This window comes from Bacillus rossius, chromosome 17 (assembly GCF_032445375.1).
Source record: "Bacillus rossius redtenbacheri isolate Brsri chromosome 17, Brsri_v3, whole genome shotgun sequence".
NCBI classification, from domain to species: domain Eukaryota; kingdom Metazoa; phylum Arthropoda; class Insecta; order Phasmatodea; family Bacillidae; genus Bacillus; species Bacillus rossius.
Genome location: NC_086344.1, coordinates 10,831,681 through 10,844,675, shown reverse-complemented (window position 1 = coordinate 10,844,675; position 12,995 = coordinate 10,831,681). Strand labels below are relative to the sequence as shown.

At 48.2% G+C, this 12,995-nt stretch overlaps 1 protein-coding gene across 1 annotated transcript in view; it reads left to right on the top strand.

Moving 5' to 3' along the window:
• Nucleotides 1-12,995, top strand: part of LOC134540809 (disintegrin and metalloproteinase domain-containing protein 12) — a 658,355-nt gene that overhangs the window by 114,462 nt on the left and 530,898 nt on the right. Inside the window, exon 3 of the mRNA XM_063383750.1 lies at nt 9,812-9,898. Coding sequence (XP_063239820.1) covers nt 9,812-9,898 — 87 coding nt within the window. The remainder of the gene's footprint in view (nt 1-9,811; nt 9,899-12,995) is intronic.

The window sequence follows — 12,995 nt, the reverse complement described above, 5'->3', positions numbered from 1 at the left end:
TTCCTTCTTCGTAACTGTTTTCAACACGCTCAGCAAATATGGAAAGCAAACCATTTCCGCTCACGACTCTTCATTTCGATCAAATTTTTAACTGGACTGAACAGTCTTGCTACATTCCTGATTATTAAGTTAATAAAATAAAGCAGTTTTAATAAGTTTGTCCTACTTAAGTCCAATGTTGTCAAGTCCAAAAATAAAATACGCTTAGTGAAATTGCGCATTTTGCTAACATCTTGCTGATAGTTTAAGTATATTTAAAAAAAAATCCATTAATAAAAACAGAAAAAGATGTGGTCCAAGTGAATTATATATCTTTTTTCTAATAAATATCGACACTTCATTGATAATTCTTTTTTGTTATAAATTTCAAATACTGATTGTACACAAACAAAAATAAAACAATGTTTTTTTACACGTAAGTATATAAAAGACTCCTTAAAAAAGGGTCACTAAAAATCCAGCCACGCGCTAAAGAAAACTTTCACCGCCAAGCGATGTTTGAAGCGGCTTAAACGAGCGGAAAAGCCGCTGAGTTGGCAGCACCGGCTCTTGAGAGGAGCCCCCTCCCCCCAGCCCCCCGCACCCTCGCCTATACCACTGCTCTGACGTCACTCGCGCACAAAAGGGTGCGAGCAGCCTGTCGTCCGAAAAAGGCCCGTGGAGGCCTGAGGCTCCCGTAGGCCTGTGGAGGTCTGAGGTTCTCGGAGGTCTGAGGTTGTAAACCTATCGGGACGAGGTTTGGCAGGTCGGAGGATAGTCTCAAGCAACGAGGACTTCCAGTGGAGTGTTTCTGAGGAGTAGCGGTCGGTTAGCTGTTTTGGCGAACGGTCTTATGCCGTATAGACGCCAAGTTAGTAGAATATTGGAATAATCCATGAAAGATTGATAGGTGTCCCGTTTAGGTTTCCTCCAAGGCCCAGGATTCTGATTGGGTTGGACTCTTACTTCCGTGTAGTGGTGCTCCGATCGCTTGGAGCAGACTCCAAGGGTTCCCTAGCCCTGTGCGAAGTCAACGTGGTGAGCGACGGCACAGCTCTGGTACTAGTCTGGACAGCCAGGCCTCCACCGGACCACGGGTTCACTGGATCCCAGTGTGATGTGGGAGATCGGGGAAGGCGCCAGCAGTGCTGATAACGTCTAAGGGCTAAGGACACAGCCAACTATCTGTCCGGTTAGCTGAGTGAGGCGGGGGGCTGAGGCGGCGACCATGCTGAGTAGCCCTAGCCTGGTCATGGCTGGATCTCTAACACCTTTCCTGTTTCGCGTATACGGCGTATCCGTATCCACACCCATGGGGGCCCTGGGCCGGTAGGGCTTACGTCTAAGAGAGCCGGGTTACCAAAGAAAATCCAGGGGAAACCCTGTGGAGTTCTGTAGTACATGTCTACCTAATATACCTTCGGCGACGTTGGTAGTTCTTACAGCGATTTAGATCAACAATATTGCAACGTTTGAACACTGTCAGGTGATATTGTTCTTTCTATCCTTGCAAACTGATAAACTTTTACCTAAAAATTTGTATTCTTCGAACCGATTTTGAAAGCTTAACAAGCAAAAGATTTATTATATGCATGGACCGGAAGTGCGAAATATTTGTCACTGTAAATGGGTCAAATTTTTAAGACCTAATATAGTAGGAAACATAATAATCCAGTATCATAGTTGAAGTTATAGTAAAACCAATAAAATTATTTAATTCTACCTATGATGTAGCACACTCAATATATCCTTTTTCATTTTCTTGTAACTCGTAATGGAGATGAGAAATGGAAAACTAATTCTTTAATATCCGAAGATAATATGTAAAGAAAACAAGGAACTATTAACATGCAGCTGCTGAAGCTAAAATCTAATTTGTCTACGAGTCGTTCTTTTCTATAAAGGTTACTTACACACTTAACTTTCCATAACTCCTCCCACGGATTTTTAAGTGCTTCCAATCTTTTCCCATTTACTTAGAAATTTCTCGCTTTTTGAGAAAAGAAAATGTGAGAAGTGAAAATGTGTAATTAATTGAAGATAAATTTTTTACAGAAAAAAAATAGTAAGTTCCCATTAAACTTTATATTATAAAATAAAATTCAAATTTGCTAGTCTTTGTCAAAACTAGATGAAGTTTTCTATTTAAATAAAGCCTGCACTGACTGGCAACGTATCGTTGAAAACAGCTTAGTTCTTTCATGCCTGTCTCTATTAACAAAAGAAGACACTGTAATTGAATTCAAGGTGGTTTTTCATTAGCTGGAATGCACAGTCGTTAATTGGCGGATGCGTCACCGTCGCTCCGCCTGTTGCGAGATGTGCAGTTGTTACCGCCGGGCTGGTTGGCTGGGAGATGGATGGAGGATGGTCATCGAAGAGACGGGTGTAGGAGGGGAAGGGGGGAAGGAAGGTCACGTGAGGTCTGGGACCCAGGGGCTACCTTGGCAATCCCCACTCGGCGCGATTAAACTTCTCATTTTCGACAAGCGTTTCATTTCCGGGCGAGATTGCTTTGTCCCGAGGCGGCAATATCCCCCTCCCCCTCACCCTCACCCCCCCTCACCGACACCTGGCGGGGTCAATCTGGTCGCCGCGCCGTGCCAATTATCGGCGACATATTTCAGGCATTGACCAGGCTCGGCACGGCCAGGTCTGCCGGGTGTGGATGCGCCCACGATCTGCGGCCAGGAATTAACATATAGATGCAATGCCTTTCGTATTAGGCTCTAGGGACGTGCTGCGCATTACACATAGGCCATTAGCCAGTCCGCAGAGTGGCGCAGGCTGCAATCCTCACCAGCCACCAGTAGCCGAGGTCACTCACCAAGGTTCGAGTGATGTGCTGCGCATTGCACATAGGCCATTGGCCAGTCCGCAGAGTGGCGCAGGCTGCAATCATCACCAGCCACCAGTAGCCGAGGTCACTCACCAAGGTTCGAGTGATGTGCTGCGCATTGCACATAGGCCAAGCACCTGTCCACAGAGTGGCGCAGGCTGCAATCCTCACCAGCCACCAGTAGCCGAGGTCACTCACCAAGGTTCGAGTGATGTGCTGCGCATTGCACATAGGCCAAGCACCTGTCCACAGAGTGGCGCAGGCTGCAATCCTCACCAGCCACCAGTAGCCGAGGTCACTCACCAAGGTTCGAGTGATGTGCTGCGCATTGCACATAGGCCAAGCACCTGTCCACAGAGTGGCGCAGGCTGCAATCATCACCAGCCACCAGTAGCCGAGGTCACTCACCAAGGTTCGAGTGATGTGCTGCGCATTGCACATAGGCCAAGCACCTGTCCACAGAGTGGCGCAGGCTGCAATCCTCACCAGCCACCAGTAGCCGAGGTCACTCACCAAGGTTCGAGTTATGTGCTGCGCATTGCACATAGGCCAAGCACCTGTCCACAGAGTGGCGCAGGCTGCAATCCTCACCAGCCACCAGTAGCCGAGGTCACTCACCAAGGTTCGAGTGATGTGCTGCGCATTGCACATAGGCCAAGCACCTGTCCACAGAGTGGTGCAGGCTGCAATCCTCACCAGCCACCAGTAGCCGAGGTCACTCACCAAGGTTCGAGTGATGTGCTGCGCATTGCACATAGGCCAAGCACCTGTCCACAGAGTGGCGCAGGCTGCAATCCTCACAAGCCACCATCAGCCTAGTTCACTCACCAAGGTTCGAGTGATGTGCTGCGCATTGCACATAGGCCAAGCACCTGTCCACAGAGTGGCGCAGGCTGCAATCCTCACAAGCCACCATCAGCCTAGTTCACTCACCAGGCTCGAATGATGTGCTGCGCATTGCACATAGGCCAAGCACGAGTCCACAGAGTGGTGCAGGCTGCAATCCTCACCAGCCACCAGTAGCCGAGATCACTCACCAAGGTTCGAGTGATGTGCTGCGCATTGCACATAGGCCAAGCACGAGTCCACAGAGTGGTGCAGGCTGCAATTCTCACCAGCCACCAGTAGCCGAGGTCTCTCACCAGGCTCGAATGATGTGCTGCGCATTGCACATAGGCCAAGCACGAGTCCACAGAGTGGTGCAGGCTGCAATTCTCACCAGCCACCAGTAGCCGAGGTCACTCAACAAGGTTCGAGTGATGTGCTGCTCATTGCACATAGGCCAAGCACGAGTCCACAGAGTGGTGCAGGCTGCAATCCTCACCAGCCACCAGTAGCCGAGGTCTCTCACCAGGCTCGAGTGATGTGCTGCGCATTGCACATAGGCCAAGCACGAGTCCACAGAGTGGTGCAGGCTGCAATCCTCACCAGACTCTACTATCATTGATGGTCTAGAGTATTTCTCATTTAATGATAATGCAGATGTGGTGCCTCCTAGCGATGCAAGAGCCAATTCTGTGATAGTTTTTGACGATGTCATGTGCGAGAAGTAAGAAATAATACAAGAGTACTTTTCCATGGGCACACACGCAAAATAGACTGTGTTTACTTGTGTCAGGCATACATCCGTATTCCAAAACATCTCCTACGGGACAACGCGAACATCATAATAGTACTTTTTCGCAGGGATGAACTTAATTTACGTCACTCTTATGACGATCACATAAATACTGACATTCCTTCCAGGAATTGAAATCATGTGCTCCTTGTGTTGGAAAAACGAGTACGGAATCCTAGTTATAGTCAAGGACTGGCTTCTATATAAGGGCAGGTAAAGGCAAGGTTTCGGTCAGTTTTATCGTCAAACATGAGTCATAGCATTTCGAAACTCGCTCGTAGCAGTCCCACTACCGAACTCAAGACTCACGACGCCGATATTCGGAAATATATTTTACTACTGGCTTAAAAAAAGTAGAAAGTGTGAAAAACAAATTGTTAGACTACTTGCTAGCCATCGACCAGCGCGTGGAAGCCACAGATTCTCGAATTCGCGTCATGAAAGAAGTATTCAACGCACAAAGATGGGACGATTTGAGGACTTTCCAAAGTAGTCTGAATTCATCACTTACTCATTTTACAACAAAATCATATCTTGCCAACTACAAGAAAGAAGTTTATTTTAGACGAATTAAAAAAAAAAGTATAAAAGGAAGTCTTGCACTTCGTTTCAGCCAGTACAATGTCGGACTTGGCTAGTTTACATAATCGAGCTATACAGCATGTTCATGAAAAATATCTACTTGCTAGAAGAGCCATACTTGCACGTGAGATGGAAAATGAAGAGATATTTAAAAAAATCACTAGTCGTCTCGACGAACTTAAAAATAAGGAAGAACGAACCATCACTGTGAAGACTGAAGTTGATGATGAAATGTCAACTGTAAAGAAGAGAAATATGAGGCAGAACGAGAAGAATAGGACTTTACAAGTACAGTATGCAACAACAACAAAATTATAATGACAGTAACTGAACCATTAGAACTTGCCTTTAAAGGAAAAACAATCCAAATGATCAATTATTAAAATTAAAAATACGTCTTGCAGATGGAGTCATTGTCTACGTATAGGACAGTCTTCTAATCTGTTGTTCTGGTTCCCCATTGATCGCTGCCACATCTCAGCTTGGATGCCACGAATTTTCGTCTCCAATTCTTTGTTTCAATTCATCCGGTGTTCTTGGCCGAGTCGTGTAGACACTACTCTTGAGGTAGTGCCACAAGGGAAAAGAAAATTCACAATACGATAAATCAAATTGGTAGTTTTGACTGTTTTTTTTCATATAAGGAGAAATTTAATAAGATTTTGTGTTGTTACATGTATTCTACTTTTATTGGTTTGCCGAAAGTTCCCGTTTATTTTTTTCTGTGTCACCTTCTACATATCGTAGCAGAGACGGTATGTTTGGCACGACCAAGTCGGAAGAGTGGATTTTCCGCGAATACAGTTCAAACAGGAATACTAGAGAATAATGTATTATACACTACAGTGGCATTAAAAAAAATTAAGTTTAACGGACAATCGTGGATCTCCTTCACATGTAGTTGCGGGAACACAGTCTTGAACAGTGGAAGGCATGTCGAGTGCGTGGCGTGGAGGCAGTACGTGTCGTGGAGGTATGCGTGGCGTGGAGGGAGTACGTGGCGTGGAGGGAGTACGTGGCGTGGAGGTATGCGTGGCGTGGAGGGAGTGTGTGGTGTGGAGGGAGTGTGTGGCGTGGAGGGAGTGCGTGGCGTGGAGGGAGTGCGTGGCGTGGAGGGAGTGCGTGGTGTGGAGGGAGTGCGTGGCGTGGAGGGAGTACGTGGGGTGGAGGGAGTACGTTGCGTGGAGGGAGTACGTGGCGTGGAGGTATGCGTGGCGTGGAGGGAGTGCGTGGTGTGGAGGGAGTGCGTGGCGTGGAGGGAGTACGTGGCGTGGAGGGAGTGCGTGGTGTGGAGGGAGTGTGTGGTGTGGAGGGAGTACGTGGCGTGGAGGGAGTGCGTGGTGTGGAGGGAGTGCGTGGCGTGGAGGGAGTACGTGGCGTGGAGGGAGTGCGTGGTGTGGAGGGAGTGTGTGGTGTGGAGGGAGTACGTGGCGTGGAGGGAGTGCGTGGTGTGGAGGGAGTGCGTGGCATGGAGGGAGTGCGTGGCATGGAGGGAGTACGTGGCATAGAGGAAGTGCGTGGTGTGGAGGGAGTGTGTGGCGTGGAGGGAGTACGTGGCGTGGAGGGAGTACGTGGTGTGGAGGTATGCGTGGCGTGCAGGGAGTGCGTGGCATGGAGGGAGTGCGTGGTGTGGAGGGAGTGCATGGTGTGGAGGGAGTGCGTGGCGTGGAGGGAGTGTGTGGCGTGGAGGGAGTACGTGGCGTGGAGGGAGTGTGTGGCGTGGAGGGAGTGCGTGGCGTGGAGGGAGTACGTGGCGTGGAGGTATGCGTGGCGTGGAGTGAGTTCGTGGCGTGGAGGGAGTGCGTGGTGTGGAGGGAGTACGTGGCGTGGAGGGAGTACGTGGTGTGGAGGTATGCGTGGCGTGGAGGGAGTGCGTGGCGTGGAGGAAGTGCGTGGTGTGGAGGGAGTGCGTGGCGTGGAGGGAGTACGTCGTGTGGAGGGAGTATGTGGCGTGGAGGGAGTACGTGGTGTGGAGGGAGTACGTGGTGTGGAGGTATGCGTGGCGTGCAGGGAGTGCGTGGCATGGAGGGAGTGCGTGGTGTGGAGGGAGTGCATGGTGTGGAGGGAGTGCGTGGCGTGGAGGGAGTGCGTGGCGTGGAGGGAGTACGTGGCGTGGAGGGAGTGTGTGGCGTGGAGGGAGTGCGTGGCGTGGAGGGAGTACGTGGCGTGGAGGTATGCATGGCGTGGAGTGAGTTCGTGGCGTGGAGGGAGTGCGTGGTGTGGAGGGAGTACGTGGCGTGGAGTTATGCATAGCGTGGAGGGAGTGCATGGCGTGGAGGGAGTACTATGGCGTGGAGGTATGTGTGGCGTGGCCGGAGTGCGTGGCATGGAAGCAGTACGTGGCGTGGAGGGAGTACGTGGCATGGAGGTATGAGTGGCGTGGAGGGAGTTCGTGGTGTGGAGGAAGTTCGTGGCGTGGAGGAAGTTCGTGGTGTGGAGGAAGTTCGTGGCGTGGAGGAAGTTCGTGGCGTGGAGGGAGTGCGTGGCGTGGAAGGAGTGCGTGGCGTGGAGGGAGTGCGTGGCGTGGAGGGAGTGCGTGGCGTGGAGGGAGTGTGTGGCATGGAGGTGGTGTGTGGTGTGGAGGGAGTGCGTGTTGTGGAGGGAGTGTGTGGCATGGAGGGAGTACGTGGCGTGGAGGGAGTACGTGGCGTGGAGGTATGCATGGCGTGGAGGGAGTGCGTGGCATGGAGGGAGTGCGTGGTGTGGAGGGAGTGCGTGGCTTGGAGTGAGTTCGTGGCGTGGAGGGAGTGCGTGGCATGGACAGAGTACGTGGCGTGGAGGTATGCATGGTGTGGAGGGAGTGCATGGCGTGGAGGGAGTGTGTGGCATGGAGGGAGTGCGTGACGTGGAGGTAGTGCGTGGCGTTCAGGTAGTGCGTGGCGTGGAGGGAGTGCATGGCGTGGAGGGGGTGCGTGGCGTGCAGGGAATGTGTGGCGTGGTGGGTGTCCGTGCCGTGCAGGGAGTGCGTGGCGTGCAGGGCGTGAGTAGCGTGCAGGGAGTGCGTGGCGTAGAGGTAGTGCGTGGCGTTAAGGTAGCGCGTGGCATGGAGGGAGTGCGTGGCGAGGAAGGAGTGCGTAGTGTGCAGGGTGTTCGTGGTGTGGAGGGAGTGCGTGGCATGGAGGGAGTGCGTGGCATGGAGGGAGTGCGTGGCATGGAGGGAGTGCGTGGCATGGAGGGAGTGCATGGCGTGGAGGGAGGGAGTGTGTGGCGTGGAGGGTGTGCGTGGCGTGCAGGGAGTCCGTGGCATGCAGGGAGTCCGTGGCGTGGAGGGAGTGCGTGGCATGGAGGGAGTGCCTAGCGTGGAGGGAGTGCGTGGCGAGGAAGAAGTGCGTGGCGAGGAAGAAGTGCGTGGCTTGAAGTGAGTCTGTGGCGTGGAGGGAGTGCGTGGCATGCAGGGAGTCCGTGGCGTGGAGGGAGTGCATGGCAAGGAGGGGGTGCGTGGCGTGCAGGGAATGTGTGGCGTGGTGGGAGTCCGTGGCGTGCAGGGAGTGCGTGGCGTGCAGGGAGTGAGTAGCGTGCAGGGAGTGCGTGGCGTGGAAGAAGTGCGTGGCGTAGAGGTAGTGCGTGGCATTAAGGTAGTGCGTGGCATGGAGGGAGTGCGTGGCGTGGAGGGAGTGCGTGGCGTGGAGGGAGTGTGTGGCATGCAGGGAGTTCGTGGCGTGGAGGGAGTGCGTGGCATGGAGGGAGTGCGTGGCATGGAGGAGTGCATGGCGTGGAGGGAGTGCGTGGCGTGGAGGGAGTGCGTGACGTGGAGGTAGTCCGTGGCGTGGAGGGAGTGCGTGGCATGGAGGGAGTGCGTGGCATGGAGGGAGTGCATGGCGTGGAGGGAGTGCGTGGCGTGGAGGGAGTGCGTGGCGTGGAGGGAGTGCGTGGCGTGGAGGTAGTCCGTGGCGTGGAGGGAGTGCGTGGCATGCAGGGAGTCCGTGGTGTGGAGGGAGTGCGTGGCATGGAGGGAGTGCCTAGCGTGGAGGGAGTGCGTGGCGAGGAAGAAGTGCGTGGCGAGGAAGAAGTGCGTGGCTTGAAGTGAGTCTGTGGCGTGGAGGGAGTGCGTGGCGTTGAGGTAGTGCGTGGCGTGGAGGGAGTGCGTGGCGTGGAGAGGGAGTGCGTAGCGTGGAGGTCTGCGTGGCGTGGAGGGAGTGCGTGGTGTGGAGGGAGTCCGTGACGTGGAGGGAGTGCGTGGCATGGAGGGAGTGCGTGGCATGGAGGGAGTGCATGGCGTGGAGGGAGGGAGTGATGTGGAGGGAGTGTGTGGCGTGGAGGGTGTGCGTGGCGTGCAGGGAGTGCGTGGCGTGGAGGGAGTGCCTGGCGTGGAGGGAGTGCATGGAAAGGAGGGAGTGCATGGTGTGGAGGGAGTGCATGGTGTGGAGGGAGTGCCTGGCGTGGAGGGAGTGCGTGGTGAGGAGGGAGTGCGTGGCTTGCAGGGAGTCCGTGACGTGGAGGGGTTTGCGTGGCGTTGAGGTAGTGCGTGGCGTGGAGGTATGCATGGCATGGAGGGTGTGCGTGGCGTGGTAGTAGTGTGTGGCGTGGAGGTAGTGCGTATCGTGGAGGGAGTGCGTGGCATGGAGGGAGTGCATGGCGTGCAGGGAGTGCGTGGTGTGGAGGGAGTCCGTGGTGTGGAGGGAATACGTGGCGTGGAGGGAGTGCATGGCGTGGAGGGGGTGCGTGACATGGAGGGAGTGCGTGGTGTGGAGGTATGCGTGGCGTGGATGGAGTATGTGGCGTGGAGGGAGTGTGTGGCATGGAGGGAATGCTGGACACGTGGTTTGACCGAGCGGTCTGCTTGCTTGTTGCAGGTGAGTCTCCCGCCGCTAACACCCTGCCGCGGCTGTCTCCAGAGCTCGTGCGGCGGGCCCCTGCTCGCCTGCTCCCCGCCCGGAAAGGTATGCCACTTGGCACACTGGCACACTGGCACACCTTCGCCACTGCACGTCGTCCCCTCGGAGACAATACGTACGGTGTTAGCCGCGTCTGTAAACCATTCTATTTGCAAGTTCTTTACGTCATATTAATTTGCGTTTTTTAAATTTAAAATCATCGCCCAAAACATCAACGCTTACGAGTTCATTCCTCAAAAACAGGTGTTCCCGAAACGTTTCTGAAAGACCCTTAATCCTAGGTAATTTTAAAGGGGTACATTCGAGCTTGAAATCAGTAAGGGTTATCGTCTTGCTGTTTCTGAAATTTTAGCATGGTACCTCCTTTAAATTTGCTGTTCAATCTCTAGTATTTTAAATATATATTGGCGTTGTGTATTTCCAGATGTAAAGAGGCGCGCCAGTGAAATTAATTATGATAGCTTTCGCGACGTTTCGCACACATCATGTTACTCCGTGTGAATAGGTGACACAATCGGAAGAAATGTATCACATCGATTCAAATCTGTAATAAATATGCGCAAGTAGGTTGTAAGCCAAATTTGAGCTTGAAAAAAGCACACTGTAAAAACATTCGTAAATTATATTTACATAGGTTTAGTACTTTTACATAATTTTTCGTGTAATTGTAAAAAACTTGTATAGTTGGTGTAATTTTAAAAACAAAAGTTTCTAAAAAACTAATTAGCGCTGCAGGCTTCTATAAAATATGTACATGTTATTACAGTTAAAACACGTTAATTTACACATTTGAATGTAAATATGGAATTACTCTTACAAGAAGTTTTAAATTATTTAGTTTTTTTTGTGAGCACTCTTTACTTGTAGGCACATAAACGTCATTGTAAAAATACAAAATATATGTCAGAGTGAATTAAAAGCTGTCAAGGAACTGCAATATATATATATATATATATATATATATATATAATAGTACAAATGTATACTGAAAAAATCATTTAACTTACATTAAGTTAAAAAGTGGTTTTCTCAATACATAATTATTTATCAATGTAAACGATGTACCAGAGGTTAAGACACTCAACTAACAACCACAAGGTGGTGGTGGGTTAGATAATCCAGTTGGTGACTCAGATTGCAAGAAGTGTTTGCGTGGAAAATTTTAATGATACAATTTATAAATATCACAAAAGCAAGCATTGTTTATTATATGCTGTAAGCTACGTTTTTTTTTTTGGAAGTAGTAGAATGTTAATTGTTATTAATTTACTCAACGATGCAGTAGATTTAACTTACAGTTAAGGTAAAAGTTCACATACGTGCATATTAAAATTTATATATCACAAAGTAAAAACGCACCAACATAGGTGGGTAGTAAAATAACACAATTTATTTACTTTCTAGATTCTAAGTCATGTGTGATCATTGAATATTATAACAATGAAACTGTTTTGAAGATATGTTTTTAATCCAAGTATTTGCTAGGAAACCGCCCGTTACGAAAATGAGAGAAATATTTATAACTAAAGACGATATTTTACTTTGTCCTAGTAATCATTTTCTTCACTTTTATATCACACGAACAAAATCCTAACTTCCTTCAGACATAATGGTTCATATTTTCTTTTAACGGCTTTTCGGGAATGATTATCTCGCTGGACAGCTTGCTCTGGAATCCTGAATCCCATTTACAAATATCTTCGCTCTTTATTCTTTTCTGCGATTTAAATCACACCCTTCCCCCATTACCCTGTAAATCCCTTCCTTTAGCTCTTTGGTCTTGATATGTTACTAAGCTGCAACTTATCCATACACGCTTGTAAACAATTTTAATTTAACATTAGAGACAAAATTTGTAGCAAAATGTATATGTAGCTAAATATGCATGCTTCAAATGTATTACTTACATAAATAAGTATATGCAGACGATAATAACAATCACACATAATAAAAATGTAGTAAATATTTTAAGTTTTTAGTAATTTTCTATTATTTGTTTCTTTTTAATATTGTGTAAAAATACAACGATTGAAACCATTTTTGTTGTTAAGTAGCATGCTTATCCGTTTAATGTTAAGAACATATTGCATTTAGTGTATGTTTTTTATACGTATAAGGTTGTGATAAATAGAAAAAAATCTTAATAATATATATAAACAAAGAATTTTTGGTACTTCAAAAGAATTTTTTTTCATTGAGGAAAAATACCAATTAAAGTCTGACAGTAATTACCTTTAAATTACTTCAGTAACAATTTTGATAGTAAAATAAAAAAGGCTTTACTCTGAAATCCATTAAACCAAATACATTTTTTTATTTAACATTTCTCAATTTCATCCATAATTTTTAATTTGGTAAAAATATTCACTTAGTAGTAACAGCAAGTGGAACTAAAAAAAAGTTTATGTTCCTTTTAAAAGGCAATCACTAACGCCGAATTATTTTTTTCTTTCACAACGCACGCGAAATCCAATTAACATTCATGCTTAGTCTCAAAACGTGTAACTGTTTTATGATCAAAGCTTACTTTGAAACAAGAGGCAACATCAAAAACGTTGAACTGAAATAATTAAGACAGTGATTCTTGCGGGTCTATTGTTTCAAAGAGCTAAAATATTTGAGTTAATTTTCGCTTTATATTTTTGCAAATTACTCCGCTGCATACAAATACCCATCTTGTTATAGCTCTTAATTCAACGAATTACAATAAGAGATGATTTCCCGCGTTTATACTCTCTAATTTTTACTCAAAAAATGTAAATAAAATTTAGAGTGCTAAAATTGAATGTTAATTGATGAAGTCGTAACACACCCACCTTCCCTTTTCAGGGTAGACATTTAAAATGAACTTATTGTAAGATCAGTTAAAAAATATAATCAGTCTGGTTGTTCGTTTTGTGTTAATTGAATGTCTCTTGTGTACTACTGCGGTCCATTGAATGTTCTGTGTGTGTTCTGTATGTCCATTGCATGTCAAGTGTGTGTATTGCGTGTCCATTGCATGTCAAGTGTGTGTATTGCGTGTATTTTTATTTTGTTAAATTTTTGTCGTTTCGTTAAATGTGCATAGTCAAGTCTGTACTCAGCTCTGAGTTTAAAACCTCTGGTTTGTGGTTCAAAGCCTCCTGTTCTTGATAAAACA